The 20,953-nt window shown below is 38.8% G+C and overlaps 1 protein-coding gene across 1 annotated transcript in view; it reads left to right on the plus strand.

Moving 5' to 3' along the window:
- LOC108436748 overlaps nt 1-20,620 on the plus strand; it is an 87,261-nt gene extending 66,641 nt beyond the window's left edge. Inside the window, exons 2-8 of the mRNA XM_037541871.1 lie at nt 13,072-13,156; nt 16,889-16,966; nt 18,058-18,127; nt 18,441-18,769; nt 18,858-19,013; nt 19,342-19,434; nt 19,998-20,620. Coding sequence (XP_037397768.1) covers nt 16,913-16,966; nt 18,058-18,127; nt 18,441-18,769; nt 18,858-19,013; nt 19,342-19,434; nt 19,998-20,330 — 1,035 coding nt within the window. The 5' untranslated portion in view covers nt 13,072-13,156; nt 16,889-16,912 and the 3' untranslated portion in view covers nt 20,331-20,620. The remainder of the gene's footprint in view (nt 1-13,071; nt 13,157-16,888; nt 16,967-18,057; nt 18,128-18,440; nt 18,770-18,857; nt 19,014-19,341; nt 19,435-19,997) is intronic.
- The last annotated feature ends 333 nt before the right edge of the window (nt 20,621-20,953 follow it).

A 20,953-nucleotide genomic window follows, 5' to 3' on the forward strand; every position in this document is an offset into this window, starting at 1 on the left:
CTGTATATAAAGCACATTCAATGTAATTATGTAAAAATACAGTATAAAAGGAAGCAGAAAAAGGTCCTACATTACACTTGCAGCACCATTGAGCCATAGGAGACAAATGCTATTTCCATAGAGCGTGCCAATCTGGCTACAGTCTCACAAAACGATTTCACCCTCTCTCTTCAAATCAGACCCTGTCAGATCCTGTAAGTCTTCTCCTTAAATCACTCCGGTTCGGTCAAGCATCAGTAATATACTCTGCCTCTTTTAATCACTGTTCTAGAGAAACAGAAGTTCTTTGTACCCACTGTAGGAACATTACATAGCATTTTTTTCTTAGTTCTGAGCTTTCTTTCTAACTTGTCGTAGCTGTCATGTTGATCTTTATTTATTTTGTTGGTTTACAGTGTTTGAAAATGCCTTTAGCTCTTTACATTGAACATTAAAGACGAATCGGCCAATAGAAGTGGTCCAAAAGGTACCTAGAGCAAAATCTTGTTACATATAAGTTATGTTTGATAACACTTTACTTGAATCCTGAACATAACATTGAAAAATCACCATATGACAGAAATGCTGTAAATTGTTGCCATAGATTTTGTTCAGTAATAAAACAGTGTTATGTTGCCATTACTGGTAATTGTCATGATGGGTGCCATGTTTGATGACTTGACTCCTTATGTCACATGCCGTTTACTCTAGTTAGCCATAATTACAGCAACCGTCTCGACAATTAACGCTAATGGTAACATGACACTACTATATTGCCAGACATAATCAGTCACAATATACATATAAAATCTGCCATGACCCCTTCTTTGGCAAGGTTATCTGTTCAGAGTTTTCCATCCACCTTTTCTTATGGGAATTTTGAATATACACATAAAATCTTAGTGGCAAATCTAGAAATGTCCAAGCCTAATATTGCAAAAGTTTTTTTTTTTTTTTTTGATAATGTAATAAGAATGCAAGTCAAGTGTTTAGCACTACGTCCTCTCTGTTTGTGGTGGCAGGGGTTTGGTGGGTAATGTGGGACAGCAACTTCAGCCCTTATTAAATGGGCCACTGGCTGCTTTGCTCTGCTTCTCTGAGCTGTTAGGGCTACAACCATGTACAGCTGACAGAGGGCTGTCAAGTGCTCAACCAAGAGCTCGTAAATATGCCACAAATGGCTACAGTACGGCATATAATTTGGGATTTAAATAAAGCCATTTTTCCTTCTCTCTAAAGTTTCCATTTGAGTTTATTATGGCAGCTATGTTGTATAATAATGTTTATGAGCACGATCAAGAATGTTTGCTTCTAAACTGCTTTGTGAGTGTAATGGGTAAATCATTGACTCACTCTGTCCTCTTGTTCACAGAGCTGTGGAACATACCAAAGCCTCTATGCAAATGTACCACTCCAGGCCAGATGACTACGAATGCATTCAGGCTTCAACTGAATATCAAAGTGAATGTGGGCCTGCATGTAGTGTGGCATCCTCATGAGAAACTGATGTCAGGATGGGGAAAAGTACTGGACAAGCTGATTGTTATAAAGCATCTGTACTAACGAAAAGCATTGAATTGATGGTGGTAATGTAGAGTCCAGAGAGAGAGAGAGAGCCAAGATCAGTGATCCAATAACTGTTGTACCTTGAGATGTTCTTTTATTCCTTACATGACATCCAATTGGCAGTTCAAACGGCCAAATACTGAGAAATAATATAGGTTAAATGATGCATGAACATGCATGCTCTCTTGAAAATGGTAAAGGGCAAACCTAACATTTAAAGAACCTCTACATAATGTAAAGGTTCTATACCAATTAAAGATCCATTTTAAAGCTGTGGCATCTAAAGGTGTGGTTTGTTTTGGATGAAAAGAGCCAGAATGGAAACAAATTCTACTCAAAAGCTCACTGTTTAATGAGTCTTCATCTAGTAGGTTTTGGAATATCCAATATGGATTTAGGTGTTAATGTGAAAGCTAGCTATCTGTGCTGACTCAAATTTGTCCAAAAATGGTAGAATTTGGGTTGGAATGCCCACTCTACGCTAGACCTCCTATAGTGGACTTTCTGCTGGCAGAATGGAAATGGACTTATACTTTTAAGCAATTAAACCAAATAAAATATTTGCCCTATAACAATATGACCAGATTAGTTTTGAGAGACCTCCAAAACGGACAGCAATTGCATTTTATAGCTGCTGTGGTAAAGGTTTACAAGGAACAGCTGAACTTCAGTTTATTACTAACTCTTTCTCACTGGCTGTCAAATATTTCAAACTCAGATGAACTCTTTAGGTCATCACTATTCTAAATATTCGAATATATAAGTTTAAAGCTCGTAGGCAGCTTGCCATTGGAGCTCTAAATAATTAAATGCTTAATTTAAAGAAGCTGACTTATTAATTGCCTGAAGAAGCAGTACGGTATGCTTCCCATTCTCTCTGTAGTGGAGAATATAAATCAGATTAACCATATATAATCCAGTTCCAGAAGAGAGAGGAGGCATCCTCATGGTCAGACTGAGACTGAAAAGATTAAGACTTCATATTTTTAGAGTATGATATTGTGTGGATTAGTCCTGAAGGTGTAACATGTTTCAGCCCCTGGAGTTGAGTGGTTGGAAAGTATATAGAAGTGTATGGATAATATGTACATGAGAAAAACCACAAATTTATATTATATATATATATTAATTCATAAAATGCATTCTTACATCTTTTTGAAATACAGACCCTGCCCACAAACCGCCAATCACTGAAGTCCTGTTGATACAATTGTAACGTCAGGGAGCGATGAGGAGGCGGACGCATGCTCTGAGATAAGCAAGATTTATTAGGGGCAAATCCATTCTCAGGGTCAAGACAGTCCAGGGTCAGAGAGCCAACACAGATAGAACGAGGGATAGACATAACCAAAAGAAACACAGACTAAACACAATAATGGAGTCTATGAAATACAACATACCAGAAGAACAAACACCAAATAATACCATACAAAGAACAAACAAAACAAAAGCACATGGAGGACTGGGAGGGGCCAATCTTGACAAAAATGTTGGTATATTTTCACATTTTAAGCGTAACTCATAGAAATCATAATGCATTTTTATATATAAATTGTTCCTAAATATAATGAATAATATAATTTATGAAAGATTGTTTGGCTCAGAGAACAGTTTTGTCCCCTACCTGTGATCTTCAAATGTATAAAAAGTTACTTTATAAAAAGAGTTACAAACTTACTTTTTTAAATGCATTGTACGGTGTTGCATCTTAATTCAAACTTAAACATGTTCAAATATTCTGTTTTTGATCTGTCATTTGTCTTCTTTTTCTGTAAATACATGTGCTATGTTTTATATCTTTATAATGGCACTAACCAAATGATCAAAATACTTTTTTTTTTCTTTCTCTCATCAAAATCAGTTGTATCTACCATAATTGTAGTTGGGACTTGTAGTGTTTGACTTTTTATTTATTTTTTTAAAAAATGGGGACACTCTAAAAATTTTCTAAAAATGGGGACAGTCAAAACTGCCAGTAGTTAGAGAAACACCTGTCCGTAGATGCCTAAGGACCTATTTTTCAGTAGATGTAAGTATAAAAGGCAAAGAAATAGTCAAACGTTTTGTTTAGGAACTCATTTGGACTGTGCAAAAGTCTTAGACATCTAAGCTAAATTGGTTAAAGCCATTTGTCTGGGCACCTAGTGAGTTTTGCCAGTAAAAAACACTACGTAATACTGAAGAGATGTGTCTATACATTTACACTGATCAGCCATTACATCAAAACCACCTCCTTGTTTCTATACGCATTGTCCGTTTTGTCAGCTCCACTTACCATGCAGGTGCGCTTCGTAGTTCTACAATTACAGACTGTTGTCCATCTGTTTCTCTGCATTTGTTAGCCCCCATTTACTCTGTTCTTTAAAGGACAGGACCACCACAGCAGTGCTGCTAGAGTTTAAACATCTCAGCAGCAAATTAACTATTGCTTCTTACTGCACATCTACAAGGTGGACCAAGGTCTAATAAAGTGGACAGTGTTTTTAAAGGTCCAGTAGCACTGCTGTCTGACCTACATCATGGGCTGGAGGTTGGGGAACCAGCCTTGAGACCAGAAGCTCACCTGTTCGATCCCCTGAGCCAGCAGTACGTGACTTAAGTGCCCTTGAACAAGGCACTTAACCCCCAGTTGTCCCTGGGTGCCACACATAGGGCTGTCCACTGCTCCGGGCAAGTGTGCTCACTCCCCCTTGGTGTGTGTTAACTAGTGTGTATGTGGGGTTTCACTGCATGGATGGGTTAAAATGCGGAGGTGCAATTTCCGCACTGGTGGGCTAATGAGGGTCACTTAACTAACATGTCACTACCATGTCAGTGTCACAGAATGATCCACCACCCAAACAATGCCTACTCTGTGATAGTACTGTTGGGGTCCTGACTGTTGAAGAACAGAGTAAAAGGGGGCTCACAAATTATACAGAGAAGCAGATGGACTACAGTCTATAATTGAACTACAAAGTACACCCGTAAGGTAAGTGGAGTGAAATTGCATTAGATGGGAACAAGTAGCATTGGGCTGTCTTGGGAAGAGGTTTGGAAATGGTTAAGATATGTCAACATAAATAAGATCACTACTTATTGCATCAGTTATTTGGAGTCATTCTACTATGAGTGTCTCTTTCTAAGCAAATAAACACGCTCCAGTTAAACAGCTTTCTTTAAATCATAGTTTTCTAAAACTTTTGCTCAGTATTGTATTGAAATCTATATTTGGTTAGTTATAAGGACTGATGGATTATCTGGCTGCTCAAATGACCTCACACACTACAAACTGATTTGTTCAAACTGACTGGACTTCAGAAGGAGAGTTGATTCTAATCTGTTAGTTTTAATATGTATTTTTATTCATGGGACACTTTTCATTTATGTATATGAACTGCACAGAGTGATGGGTAACTACGAAATTCAGCTCTAAACTATTATTTTCAACTCAAAACTTTTTGTACTATTTTATGTTCAGCGCTATTGTGAGCCTGTTTGTTTGTGAGCTGACCTGATAAAGTTGCTCGTTTTCCTGGGAAAAAAAATCTACACAACAGCACAACTTTTATATGCTTTAATGAGACACAAGTCAGTGGGCAATGTTCATTAATCAGCAGAGCTATTGCTGAAGCACAAATATACATTTCATTAAGAAACATGAAACCGGGGGTCAATAAAGGACTTCCAGAATCTGGCTGAAAGGGTAAAAAAAAAAAGTCAGAGTTAAGCCATGCGGTAAATTAAATAATTTGCAGGAAATAATTGGTTCTTTTTTTGCTGTGTGTGTGCGTGCATGCACACTGCTGGCATGACTGGATGATTTTAGATGAAATTAGTCTAAAGCTTCATTTTTCAGTGAAGTACTGCTTCCTGTGACATCAAGGAGTATGTGTAGCCATATTCACGTCTTTATTCTGAATAAAACATAAATTCATTGCTAATTTGGACAGATAAGCAGACGCAAGCTTAGCACAAAATATTTAAATCAGGGCAGGGCTTCTTAACCTTTTTCACAGTGTGACCCTTTTTGGGGGGTAAAAAATAGTTGATTTAAATTGAAACGGTGGTGCGTGGAGTGGTCTGTGTTATGAAGTGTTGCGGCTGTGGCAGCTGGGAAGGCCATTCTTAGTGACCTTAGTGCATCTATTAAAAATAAACAAAAATCATGTTTTCTAAAGACATCAAGCTGCAGCTGGCAGATTTGTAGAGGACCAGATCCAGCTCTTTGAGTAAAGCATTTCGTGTTCACTGTTGTGCCATTTCAACATCCTATAACTCGAGTTCAGTGTTAATGCGTTATGTTTCACAGCAAAATGTTTATGCATCTTTCTACATAAAAATGTTTAAACATTTACAAACTATGATTTTGGTCAAATTGTCCATATTAACAATTTCATTTTGGAGTTGCTCAATAGCGCCATCTAGTGTTGTACAAACCCAGAAGACATTACTGAGTGGCAGTTCTCCTATGTACATATTCACTGGTATGAGTATTTTCTCCATCTTACTCAGTTAAAAGTAGAAGTATGAAGCCAAAAATATACTGGAGTAAAGGTTTTAAAAAGATTATCTGCATTTAAGACCGTTATACATGCTGTGTTGCATTGTTTTGAGAGCTGCTATAAAATGCTGACCGGAGAGCTGGTAAACATCAAGTTCAGGTTAACTTTTTACGCTGAATTCATAGAGAAATAAATAAACCTTTTAGCATGATTGTCACACTTGGCATATGTTCACTAACTATTTACTATTGAATTGCTGTTTGGTAGCTGAAAAATATGAGAGGGGAAAAAAGACTAGGCTAGTATCAGTAGCTGAGGTAACAGATCATTAGTATTTATCTGTTTGCATTAAAGAACCTCAATCTCATAACATCTGCTGTGGCTTTCTGTGGTCTCAGTATGGCTTTAATTTAATGTAGAAGCAGCAAATTGCTCACTGTGACATGCTGAGAAACTGAGCAGTGCAGAGTTGCTGAGTGCTGGTGTATCTCCTTTTAAAAACATGCTTTGAATTTTGGATGATGCATCTGGTATGCAGAGGCCTTTAAACATATTCAAGTATATAAGTACTATTCTTGGTACTGGTCCTGTTAGCATAGATGTGAGCAGTTCCATTTTACACGGATATGAATGTGGTTGAATGTTTTTAGAAAAATATTGAATTCGAATACCCAAGATATCCAGTATTCAGCAAAAGAAAGAGAAAAGTCTCATGGTCTATCCAACCACTAAAAGCCAGGGTTTCTCTTTTTGTAATTTTAGTAATACCTTAAGTACAAATCTTCTGAAATAATACTTAAATAAATAAAGGAACAAAGTAGGCCAGGATCAGAGGATACGTGACGGAAGAGCCACCATGTTAAATATTTCCAGGTCATGTGGTTTTGAAGAGAGGTAGGGAGGACTCATTCTCCCCGGTTTTAAACGGACAACAAACTCAGGCCCCCGTTCACACAAGAGGGAGATTCTACCTGTTTCAACAAACTTTAGCATTTATTTTAGCAGGGATACACCGATCCGATATTAGGATCGGATATTGGTCCCGATATTAACAAAATTAGCTGGATTGTGTATCGTATCATTAGGCCGATCCTTTCACTTTTTCACAAGGGGTGGTGGTAGCGCTGCAAAATACAATGCAAAAAATTTAATTAAGCACCTCCAAAAGTACCATGGTAAAGAGCATGCTGAGTTCCAAACATTACAGTTGAACAAACAAAAAGAAGCAGGAGACAATACGACGAAACAGTTAACTTTGGCGGACGCACTGCAAAGATGTGAAAAATTTCCAACGAACAGCGTGAAAGCGACAACCATGTCGGTGGTTGAAGGTTTTTGCAGCCTGCTTGAACACCTAGAACCAAGATATAATTTACCGTCACAAAAATATTTTTCTGAGCCCGCTCTGACAGAACTGTACAAGAAAGTGTGTGGCCACATATCAGAAGAGTTAAAAGATGTCAAAGTAATGAGCTTCACAACAGATATCTGGAGCTCAAACATGTGCCCTGTGTCACTTTTGAGATTAACTGTCCACTGGTTAGACACAAGTTTATGCCTCACATTGCAATGCTTCAAGCTAAAAACTTTCACGGATCACACACCAGTGACTCGATTTCAACTGCCATCAGGGCGATGCTTGATCAGTGGCAAATTCCCTTGAACAAAGTTCACGTCATTCAGAGGGACAGTGCTAGCAACATGAAAAAGGCGATGGACAACATGGGAGCGCGTAGTTTAGGCTGCTTTGCTCATACATTGCAGCTCATGATTAACGAGGGACTATTGTCACAACGCAGTGAGTGATGCCATTGCAAGTGGCAGGCAGATTGTGGGACATTTTAAACATTCTCCACTTGCATATTCACGGCTAGATGATGTCCAGCTCCAGATGCAAATCCAACCTAAACGTCTGCAACAAGACATCAAGACAAGATGGAATAGCAGCTCCTTTATGATAGAGAGTCTTCTGGAACAGAAGCATGTCCTTTGTGCTTACGCTGCTGACCATGACTTGCCCACGACACTGACTGCTAACCAGTGGGCCTTGCTAGAAAAAACTAACACCATTTGAAGAGCTTTACTAGGAAAGTAAGCTCATCCACTTCCTCCACCGCTGCTGTCATTCCAGCTGTCACTGTCCTCAAATGTATCCTGGCTAGGGAAGACGAGGCAGATACCGACATTAAAACAAAAGTCCCTGCTACAAGCTGTCAACAAACGCTTCGGCACTGTGGTAGATGAACCTGTCTACACTCTTGCCACCTTGCTGGAACCGAGATATAAAGACAGGTAAGATTCTAAACGTATTACATTATAGAATCTTTCCCTCTTTCATTGCAATAAGATGCCATGATGTGCATTAAAAGTTGGTATTAGAAAATACAGAAGATTATATATCCTTTTTAAACATACTTTATGCCTATATTACTTTGATCAGCCTTGTTTTATTGTTACATCCAAGAATTTAGTGTCACAATAAGGTGTGAATTATAACCAGTGTTTTATATATTTAACTTGTGCTTTTTTTTTCTGTGTCAGATATTTTACAGGTGTAGAGTCTGCAAAGCGTGCAAAAAGATGCACTAACAAAGGAACCTTAATTCTTGATTAGCAGCACAGCTGGAGCATTGGAGACTTCAGAGCCACCAGAAAAGTCCCCTCGGGTGGAAACAGCAGCAGCCCCAGACAAGAGCAGCTTTATGAAAGAATTTGACCAAATTCTGGAAGAGTGTGAGGATCCTGGTGCAGCAAGCAGCTCAAGCCATGCTGTTGATCTGCATAGATTTTTTTACTGAGAAAACGATCACTGCCTCAGACAGTCCATACCAGTACTGGAGAGTCAACAAAGATCGGTTACTAGATTTTATTTTGAATTACTGTTTACACTAAATATTTAAAAATAAGATTGATTACTGTTTGTGTGTTTGACAAAGTGAAGCTACTTATTTTCTGTTTTGGCAGATACATTTCATTTATTTTATTATATTTTAAGAAGTTTGACTCCTTTTTTAGTTTGAATTTGAATGCTGTGTCAAGGTTCTGCACAATTGATTATTTTAGTGACAAATAAATAGCAATTTAGTACATTACCTATGTGTTAATTTGTTATATTTTGTTTTGCAAAGTTAGTAAAATAATGTTTAAATCTCTCCCACATGGTGAGGTATACAGTTTATTAATTCAACAATTCAGTTCGGTATTGGAACTGAAAAAGTCAGATCGGTGCATCCCTATATCTTAGTTACTTTAAAGCTGAGACATACTGCGTTTTAGATTACTTACATGACTGATATGAACTTGTTTAAGTGCAATTTTTTTATATCAAGAGCTCACATAAATATCCCACATAGTGCTGAGCTCACCCAGCTAGCTTGATCCTAAAAATGTTAATGCTAAGCAATTTGCTTAACCTATAAACTAGATAGTCAGATCCTCTGACTAAAGCATCTCTCCCACAGGTTCAGATCGGTTACAAACATCAGCACTCAACTATTTGGGCATCCCAACAATAAAGATTGCTGATATTTTTATTTATTCCCACGTTTGTCATGTTAGAATGTGTAATAAGCATTTAACGTATTGTTTGTTTATGCTTTGCAGGGGGTTCTGCTGTTGGTGGGGTTGTTTTGCCCAAGTGCAGGTCTGTTGTCTTAAACGTTTTTTTTAAATACTAAAGAGCACACTAAATACCACAACAGGAATGCAGCGTTCGTATTAAACGTACATGCAATTTGAAAGTTGTTCTTGCCTTGAAGCTCTCGAACATTTGAGGAGTGAGTCTCAAGATGGAAATAACTCTAAACCCAAACAGCCTATGTTTTAAATGTGAACTCTGAAACATGAAATATAAATAGACCTCTGTTTTTACTTTACTAGTAAATTTACAAAGATCATCTCTACCTCCACTCAAGTACAGTACTGTTAAGTATAAGCCAATGATAAAAAAAAACATTTACAGTGATTTAACATTGTTTTTGTTAGCCACCAAATGATCATTTAATGGCAGTTTGCAATTTAGTTGAAATGAAAAGCTCTGATTATTTGTATTGGTCCTTTAGCGTTTTAATGTCTTATGAGTGCACTAATGTCAGGAAATGTTTTCTGATGTTAATGATGTCTGGTTTTTAGCTTTAGATGTTCAGCTTTTATTTGCTGCTAGGTGCATTATCTTATTAATGTCATGTCTGGGATGTACAGCAGACAGTGAAAACTGTGCAAACCAACCCATTTCTCTTCTATAAATGGTCAATTAATCTCCACACCTGCATGATAGCAGTAAAAGGTGTGATATATTTCCTTTGCCCTTCTTTTGTGTTACCTTTGTGACCTCGAGTGTGTGTAGATTCTTTTATTACCTAAGAACAAATCCCAAATAAGAAAACACTGGTGAATGTCGGAATCTTGGTTTACAGAAAAAAAATCTTCTTAAGAACAGTTAGTGAATGAGGCCCATTAAGACGATTACTGATTTACTGCTAATAAAGTTCCTAACCATGTCAGAAGGTCAGAAAATATCCTCAGTGTCATCAGTAGTCAATTCACATTTTAATACTGCACTTTGTGAGGCCAACAGTAGCATTTTAAACATAAACATCTTTTAAGTATTTTTGTGATGAGCATTTTTCTGTTTCCATGAACGGTAATAAAATTAAGGGCCTAGCCCTTTAACAGTTGAGATGATCACAGTTATGTGAGGTCATTTTATAATCAGCTTAAATAATTGCAATTATTTTCCACAGTTGTTAGGTTTTAGTCATATTATGCTGCAACAACTAATGTGAACTGAGTAAATGCTTTCATTGAGACGTCATGGGATTTGTGACTGTTTTTTGCTCATGTTTTCATGAGGAACATGTAGCTTTGCTGAACGCTACACAATTCTGTTTAACTGTATTTGTATGGATATTGATTTGACAGTACAACCAGTGTTGGCTACTAAGTAAACATAGCAAATAAAGTGGCTAATCAGCTAATTTGGCCACTCTAGGCTTGTATTGTAAATGTTGCAAACAATGAACAAGAAAAGACAATTAAGTCATAAAGCAGTTGTTTGTATGACAATTATCAGCTAAAATTTCATGATCATGGCAGCTCTAACCGGGACTCAATACAAGTCTCATCCAAGTCTATTAGTTCAACTCTACTGCTGGAAATCTGAGGCTCAAACTACCACACTTCATACTCCAATAAAGCCATCATGAAACAAATCTGGATTCTGTTGTGCCCTTTAATTCATTTTAGATCACCCTGAGATAACAACATGAGATAACAAGGAAGCTTCTGAGAATATTGGAAACAAACCTATAAATTCAGTACTAAAAAAGGCCTTCAAATCACATCAAATACCATCTTTGAAGACTGCAAGACGCTGTTGCTTGAAGTGGTGGGGGGGACCCTGTTTAATATGAACGTGATAATATGAAATGGAACTTGCAGGTGTGGGGTTGTTTTTGTGTCTACGTATTAACGTCACATGCACAGACTCACAGTCTAGGTCGATGTTTAAATGCAAAATCAGCATTATACTGATGAAGATATGACAGGACATGTTCTTCACCAAGATTTGATGCTGTTGAGTTCTTTTTGAATACTCTTTCAATCCACAGATTCATTCGCTTTTGGGGCTCCGAAGCACAACCAACATTAGTGTTCTTCTGCATGTTGTGTGCAATTACATATTTCCACTAGAGATATCTCCAAAATCCCCAAGACTTGCATAGTGCAGCCTTGAAATAAGGCAAAATTTTAAACGGAGACTAATAATTGTCAGTTGTATGCAACAGTTTGAACACCCCAGTCATGTTTTGTTGATATTTTGGATTTTAGGACATTATTGTGTGTGTGGGGGGGGGGGGGGGGGGGGGGGTACTGTTTATTAATCAAATAAACAGTAATTGGACATTAAAGTGTCTTCGTTGTAGAGAACGTGTACTTGCACTGTATGTCCACAGGGTCGCTCATCTCTGAAATCAAAGGTGTTAGTAGGGAGCTTGCTGCGGTAACGGCCTGTACTCTTCTGTGAAGGCTTTACACTAGGTGTTTGAGTATTGCTGTGAGGATTTGATTGCATTCAGCCACGAGAGCATTAGTGAGGTCAAGTCCTGATGTTGAATGATCAGTTCTGGATCACAAACACTCAACTCCAACCCAGAGGCATTGAACGGTGCTCCATCCTTCCAGCGGATGCAGCTCCACTGCTTCACAGCCCAGTGCTGGGGGGCTTCATACCCACCTCTCCGATGCTTGGCATTGGACCTAGTGATTTTATGCTCATGTGCTTCTACACAATTATGCAAGCTGTCTGTGCACAAGTGAACACCTGTGTCAGTAATAGGTGCATCTTAAAGTAGCTGAATTCACTAATTAGATGTGGTGCCTGTAAACGTTTGCAGACACATTGTATTTTTTTCTAAGGGAAAATGCACTAAGATTACATAAAGACAATTAAACAATTTTTCTTTCATATGAAAATTTCACCTGGTAAGATTTTTTTTAGTAATCTTATTAATGGTCATTTGGTTGCTTATAGGATTCACACTGCAAGCTAAATACAAATTCATGATCCTTGTACTCATAAATGCTATTGCATTTATTCTCTTCCCTACTGGATTCTTGGCTTACACAGATAAATGCTTCTCTATATTGGTGGTCTGCATGGGCAGGTGTGTGTGTGTGTGTGTGTGTGTGTGTGTGCGCATGCTGATTCAGTTCTCGCCGCACTGTGACTGTGACTGAATCGTTATAGGGAAGAGCTGGCAGACTGCAAGGCTCTGGGGGACTGAGCTGAGCATCACTAGCCATCCTTCCCGTCTTCCTGCAGAACTTTTTTTTTTTTTTGTCGGGGTCAGCTTTCTTTCTTCTTTCCCTCGTGTCACTTTATTTTTGTCCTCTCTCTTCTATCTGTCTTCCTGCCACGTCTGTCATATCTTCTGACAAACGCTAACTGTTCCTTTGCCTATAATTATTGGCAGCTGCATGGCAGCAACTGGTAATGGAAAATCTCTTTCCACCTGCCTCTCTTTCTGTTTTCCCTCCACAGAGGTTGTGACAGCTGTTCACTGAATTCATGATCGAGCGCCACCCCCACACATCCGGTCCCTCCATCTGGTCATTAGACGAATTATGTAGGTAAACTCTTCTAATAGTTTCATTCCTGCTTGGTAAAGCAGTTTTTCTTTGCAGTGTGTATTTGACTCAAACAATTTGCCGTTAATTTGTCCTCACTTTTTTTTTTTTTGGCTTCCTGTTTTACATTTAAATCCTGTTGCTCAATGGACTCACCTTGTAGGCAAATTGCTTTTTAATTAATTTAGTCATGTGACTTGAAAGATAATGAATCGCAGCAAAAAGAAGTCCATGCTGCAGCCATGCTGGTTTGAAGTAATTTAGTGGCCCCTCTGCGTTACCTGAATGCTAAACGACAGGCTGCCGTTTTGAGACAGGACTGCTGCCGTGCGCACAGCTCTCTGGGGGGCTAGCGGCTAACCCTGCCTCCATCTACTCCAGCTGTGTGGGTGGCGTCTTCATTAAAGCAAACATTAATAAGTAAGATAGGAGCTTTAGTAATCATTCAGTCACAGGGGCACCACGGTCACTGCGTCTTTTCGGTGGCTGCAACGTGACATGGGTTTGATTAGCAGGCATGCTAACTTGAGAGACAGTCTTTAGACAGTTTTGTGGGTAAGACTTAATATAGCAGGGAGGAGAACAAGCCTAAGCTCTTCTATTTCAGTTTATTTTAGTTTTAAATAATTGGAGCTATTTGAGCTGCTGGTCCCCTCATGAGAGTGTTCAATTGCTGAAAAACACCCAAAGCCTTGAGCATGCTAGGTAAGACTAAAGTGCTCTCTATAAGTAGGGAAAAGGTTCCTTTGCTTGTGCTTTTTATTTCAGTTGTTTCCCTACTTATCATATAAATAGCAAACTGTAAATTGTCCATAAGATCCCATGTCATGCTGTCACAAGGGATGAAAGGGATGACTTTTTAATAAAGCGTGTTGAATTTGCTCACCATGCCTGAGCGACATGCGCGACCTCTCTATTCTGTACTCTTGAGTAATGCTTTGCTTATTGAGTCTAACAGGAAGTAACCCATCAAAGACACAAAATGCCTTTAGCTCGACTTCACATCTGGACAGTGCGAATTCTTGACTCATTCATCCGTCCGACAAATCACCACTAACTGCCGCTAATGCCTGCTAACAATAAAGGATGGCCGGCTGTTTAAAAATAAGAGCACAACAGTTCCTGCATGGATGAATGGAGGTGATGGGTTTTTCTGCGACTGCTCCAATTGGCCCCGTTCGTGACTGATAACGTTCAGGCTCATCAGTATCCCATTCAGATGCAGCCCAGGCCCACTGATCCTAATGGAAGGAGGTTTTAGATTGTGTTCATTAAAATGTTTCTTGGATCGAGGCTATTGAGATGCAGTCAAGCCAGGATAAATGGAGCTATGGCAACACATTTCAAACAAGCCTTGTCAAAACAAAAGCCCAGTGATTATGAAGATCAGATGGAGCACTGTCTTGCAGCTTTGGAAATGGTGAAATTCCATACATGTACAAGGCCAGGAAAGCTCCTACGTGTAGCTGGAGAATACAGAGGGCTTAAGCTAGAGTTATTGTAACCAAAGTGAAAAGTCTGAAACATTGAACTGTCACACAGAGCTCTCCAGCTATTCTGTGTAGGGCTGTTGATTATTAATCAAGTAATCTATTGATTATTTTAACAATTCAAATAATAATTGAGTGAATAGTCTTTAAAACAAAGGCAAAGCAATTAAAATAGACTTGTGAACAATAACTAATCATGCACAGTCTTTCAAAGCTCAAAGCCTTTAAGAAGACATGTGTATATATATTTACAACCCCAATTCCAATGAAGTTGGGACGTTGTGTAAAACATAAATAAAACAGAATATGATGATTTGCAAATCCTTTTCAACCTATATTCACTTGAATACACTACAAAGACAAGATATTTAATGTTCAAACGTATAAACTTTATTGTTTTTTGCAAATATTCACTCATTTTTGTGTGGAACCGTGTGCTAATGCTGAGTTGTTTTTTTCTCTCTGTTCCCAGACTGAGTTTCCTTAGGAAACTCCCCCCTGTCATACTGTATGTGCTTGGACGGGTTGATCAACATTTCGCTGGTTACTTTGGTGACTATATGACAATAAAGGCTTCATCATCATCATTTTGAATTTGATGCCTGCAACACAGTCCAAAGAAGTTGGGACAGGGGCTTGTTTACCACTGTGTTACATCACCTTTCCTTTTAACAACACTCAATAAGTGTTTAGGAACTGAGGACACTAATTGTTGAAGCTTTGTAGGTGGAATTCTTTCCCATTCTTGCTTGATATACAACTTCAGTTGCTCAACAGTCCGGGGTCTCCGTTGTTGTATTTTGTGCTTCATAATGTGCCACACATTTTCAACGGGAGACAGGTCTGGACTGCAGGCAGGCCAGTCTAGTACCCGCACTCTTTTACTATGAAGCCACGCTGTCGTAACACGTGCAGAATGTGGCTTGGCATTGTCTTGCTGAAATAAGCAGGACGTCCCTGAAAAAGACGTTGCTTGGATGGCAGCATATGTTGCTCCAAAACCTGTATGTACCTTTCAGCATTAATGGTGCCTTCACACACCACACTTGACACACACTTGACACACCCCCACACCATCAGAGATGCTGGCTTTTGAACTTTGCGCTGAAAACAATCCAGACAGTCCTTTTCCTCTTTGGCCCGGAGGATACAACGTCCATGATTTCCAAAAACAATTTCAAATGTGGACTCGTCAGACCACAGGACACTTTTCCACTCTGCGTCAGTCCATCTCAGATGAGCTCGGGCCCAGAGAAGTCAGCGGTGTTTTTGGGTGTTGTTGATATATGGCTTTTGCTTTGCATGGCAGAGTTTTAACTTGCACTTGTAGATGGAGCGACGAACTGTGTTCACTGACAGTGGTTTTCTGAAGTGTTCCTGAGCCCATGTGGTAATATCCATTACAGAATGCTGTTGGTTTTTAATGCAGTGCCGTCTGAGGGATCGAAGGTCATGGGCATTCAATGTTGGTTTTCTGCCTTGCCGCTTATTTGCAGAGATTTCTCCAGATTCTCGGAATCTTGTGATGATATTATGGACTGTAGATGATGAAATCCCTAAATTCCTTGCAATTGCATGTTGAGAAACATTGTTCTTAAACTGTTGGACTATTTGCTCACGCAGTTGTTCACAAAGTGGTGAACCTCGCCCCATCCTTGCTTGTGAACGATTGAGCCTTTCAGGGATGTTCCCTTTATACCCGATCTTGACACTCACCTGTTTCCAGTTAACCTCTGGGTGCATCTGGGGAATGTTCCAAACAGGTGTTTTTTGAGCATTCATCAACTTTCCCAGTCTTTTGTTGCTCCTGTCCCAACTTCTTTGGAACGTGTTACAGGCATCAAATTCAAAATGAGTGACTATTTGCAAAAAACAATAAAGTTTATCTGTTTGAACATTAAATATCTTGTCTTTGTAGTGTAATCAATTGAATATAGGTTGAAAAGGATTTGCAAATTATCGTATTCTGTTTTTATTTATGTTTTACACAAGGTCCCAACTTCATGGGAATTGGGGTTGTATATATACACTCAAAAAAGGGGTTTTGAATGGCTGTTGGTTTTACATAACTAAAAAATGCTGGTATGACTCATGGTAATTATGTTTTGCATCTAAACATGAATGCATAGTGTTTCTTTAACTGAAATAAACGTTCTTTTCATCATACTTGACTATGTATTGTACTCATAACTTAACGCAATTGCTTTTTCCCCTTGAATCTACTCGATGTAATTACTTCAGTTGGATGAAGCCGGATATGACGCAATGGAAAGGGCGTTTCTTCGCGGCGCGAACATTTTGGTTTTATTGGCGTCTCAGGTAGGTTAATGCGAAATATTTTTAAAAATCCACATTTTTTTGTGTAAATACACACCAACTGTGCCGTTTTTTGTACTTGTACTTGTATTTGTACTTGTTTTAAACATGTGTAGCAACTTTCATTCAAACTCTAGCTATCTTAGTGCTAACGGGCTATACGGTAGCGTTAGCTTAGCTAGCTAGCAGGCTATCGTTAATCTGGCTTTGTCTCGTATATTTTTAATATCTTAAATATAATATGGATGCAGGTTAGGGTTGCCCGAGACATATTTCCGTGGATTCGCTACGGATTTCATGTGTAGTGAGTTTTGTGTGGTAATAAGGTCTCAATAAATGTAGCACCTGCACCACTATGCTAATACTAGCGCTACACGCGATGGCGCTCTCCGCGGCCGAGCGGCCGATCTTAAATATAATACAGATGCAGGTTAGGGGTGCCCGAGACGTGTTTTATTGGATTCGCTACTTATACGTAGGGTTATTGAATGTGTAGTCAGTGTTTTGTGGTAATAAGTTCACTACCTTGTTAATGCTAGCGCTATATTAGCGTTAGCTGGCTAGCTAGATAACGGTCATTATGCTCTTTCTAGGAAGTTAAGAACATGTCTTAACGTGTTTAGATTGGGACTGTTTGTTCATTGAACCTTACTTATATAAATTACTTTAAAGTGTTTTAATTGGATTAGGCAAACATTACTACTTTGAGTTGGATTGTCAAAATTCAGTTGGGTTTCTTTCACTCCAGTTTTTTTTGTAGAGTTGAAAAGATAGTAGTGAAAGATATGTGTTGTTCAAAAGAGTTTGGGTTTCATAGCAAAAAGACTTTGCGGATGGTACAGAGAACACTTCAGAGCATTTGAGCTGACAGAATCTCCAACAAAGGATGTTTTCTTTGTTGAATTTAGTGATTTAGTCGATAAATATCCATTGGAAGTGTATATGGTGTCTTTAAAAAGACATGTGCATGTGTAGATTTCACAATAGAGTTCACAATGTAGGAAAGACGTTTTGGAAGTGTGACAGTTACTGTTGACTGTGTTGTGCAATGAAAACCCTGCAAAACTATATATTTTTTTACTACATTCTCTCAGTGTTGTCCAAATGGCAGTGGCTTCTTCAGTCAGACTAAGAGTCATCCTTGGAGAAGACAACTGTCAGCAGGTAATTCTTCGGGATGGTGTGCCACATTTGATGAATGACCTTTTGGCGGAAGTTTAGAGGCAGTGTAATTTGCCTAGAAGTTTTTGACTGCAGTTCAGGAATCCTGAGTTTGACAATGAATTCATGAACCTTACGTCGCCATCAGACCTCCAGGACAAAGCTACTGTAAAGGTTGTTTTTTTCAGAGTCTTCCCCGTCTACCCATGTTGCTGTGTGCCAAGATGGTAGCCCTCCTCCTCCATATTTGCCTCCCACAGTACAAACCACTCTCCAGTTCTCTCTCCTTCATACTCATCCTCCTCTTCTGATACAGTCATATTGTCAACTCCTGCATCTACGTCAGGGGCATCGTCCGAGTCCTCACTTGAGTCTCCCTCAGAGTCAGCAAGCAGCTTGAAATCTTCTCAATGGCCCTCTGTCTTTGATGTCTACTGTACGTCATTTCCAAGTGGCGAAACTGCTGAGAGTCTTGAGAGAGTAAGAGTGACCCTTCTTTCAGAAGTTAAAAAGAAGGACAATGAGCAGACATTGAAAGTGCTAATGGACAAGACCTTCGCACTGAGAAGGCATGAAGTTATCCATGAATCGCCTCTTATTGCAGACTTCAAAACAAGATGGCCTGCTCTTTTTAGAACAAAAGAGGTAAGTGAATGCAGGTGTCAAAATAAGTATGTTTGTCACAATCACAAATTACATTTTGTCTAAATTCTGTGCATCTGAATGTTTGTAGGTAAGCGCTGAATTCGAGCGGATTACAACAGTCCCTCTGCTGTCGCGGTTCTTTTCCAAGTTGGATCTTCACTCTGCAAAACTTCTCAAAGTGTTTGCCAAAAGAGGAGGAGTCCAAGGAAGAAAGATTATGCAGCTTGTGACGGCCATGGCACAGGTACTCATGGTTGCATTCAAATATAATTTAACTTTGAAGTAGGTGTGTGGACAATTTGAGAGGAGATGCAGAAATGGCTATTGAGTTACAAAGATGGTGTAGGTAAGAGACATAAGCTGCAAATGTTTAAGGACAAATGAGCAGGAAAGTTTTAAAAATAAATACTTTGTGGGGTGAATATGGTAGGAAAAAATATAATGCATAGGGAACCTAGAAAAGGATGCTCATTATAACCAGTTAAATGACCAGTTAAATTTAGAATGCTTATAGTTTAACAAAGTGGAATAGGTATCACAAAACACTAATTGATTACTCTTCCCATCCTTAGAGTGACAACGTTGAAGTTAAAAGAGAATCAGTTCTCAGAGCTCTGTGTCTCTACTTGATTGAAGAACCGGATGATCTCATTTGTGAATATATGGTTAGTAAATGTGTTTAATTATTTTGTTGCCTAAACTATCCGCTCACCTGCCTTGTGTTTGGTGATGTAAGGCTTGGTTGCAGCTGCAAGGACATGGAAACCCATTCCATGAAGCTCTTTATGCACTGTTAAGCTATTTTGAAGACCACATGAAGTTTGGAGGTCTGTAGTGAGATTGCCCTCTGTGCGCTATGCTCCTCAGCACCTGCTGACCTCGCTCCGTCATTTGTAGCTTCCATTGTTATAATAGCACTGACAGTTGGCTGTGGAATATTTTGTAGTGAGGAAATTTCACGACTGGACTTGCACAGGTGCTGCATCCTATCACGGTACCACGCTGGAGTTCACTGAGCTCCTGAGAGCATCGACCTGTTCTTTCACTAATGTTTGTAGAAGCAGTCTGCATGACTAGCTGCTGCTTTTATGCTCCTTTGGCCATTGAAGTGATTAGAACCGGAGTTCAATGATTTGGATACTTTGACAATGTAGTGTATTTGAAAACCCATATGGAAATAGTGGACTATGAATAAACGATTTCTGTTTTTATCTTTCTTTTTCTGTAGGTTTCTGATGTGGCCGCTATTCAGCAGGGAATTGACGGGACTGTCTTGGGGATCTATACAACCAGAGTCGAGGGAGCTGAAGTCATGGACCATCCTGCGGATGTTGGAGTGGTAATCGAAGGTGTTGTGGTTCTGGAAGACCTTGCCAGTGTGTCTCTTGCCATTGCATTGTTGCTTGGATTAATTTATGCCTTTAACTTGAGTTACCCTCCCAAATTCAGATATACATTTGAGGTAATCCAGAAACTTTTTCTGGACCTAGATGCTAACAAACTGTCACACAAAGTTCAGGCTCTGAAAACCAAGCTCTTCAGTGAGTTGGAGTCGGGTTAAGTTCATGATGGTCTTGATTTTGGAAGAATTAAGCTTGGGACATGGTGCTAATTATAAGTTACCATTTGTACTGGATTATTATTGAGGTTATTGTTGTTGCATTTTGCTGACATTTAGTTAAAGTAGTTTAGTTAAATGTATGCTGCATGGTTAAACATTTCAAAATCTGATTTTTGTTCACGATCAGAATGGAGCATTTTTTTGAGGCGCCTTCAGTGTGATGTACTGTTTTGGGGTATACTTATCATTTACATTCTAGAAGTTTTGGACAGCCGTTTTGGATGTGTAATACTTACTGGCATATGCTGTTAAATGTAGTAATGATCAAATATTTGTCCTTCCATATTTAATGTGAGAGCTATCTTGTTAAAATATGTAAAATATTAAAATCTAAAAACTCAATTTGGAAGAACAAATATTTGATGGTTACTACCTTTATGTCAAGATTAATTGATATGTATATCTCATTAAAATACATCAAATACATCATATTTTCAACTTCCTAGGCAAAAATATCTGATTCAGTTCTTTTATTTCACCTGATTTTTAGATAATCTCTTCTACTCTAATTAGAATATCCACTTTTCTGATTTGTGGCCTGAACATTAAACATAATGAGCCCA

This window comes from Pygocentrus nattereri, chromosome 10 (assembly GCF_015220715.1).
Source record: "Pygocentrus nattereri isolate fPygNat1 chromosome 10, fPygNat1.pri, whole genome shotgun sequence".
Lineage (NCBI taxonomy): Eukaryota > Metazoa > Chordata > Actinopteri > Characiformes > Serrasalmidae > Pygocentrus > Pygocentrus nattereri.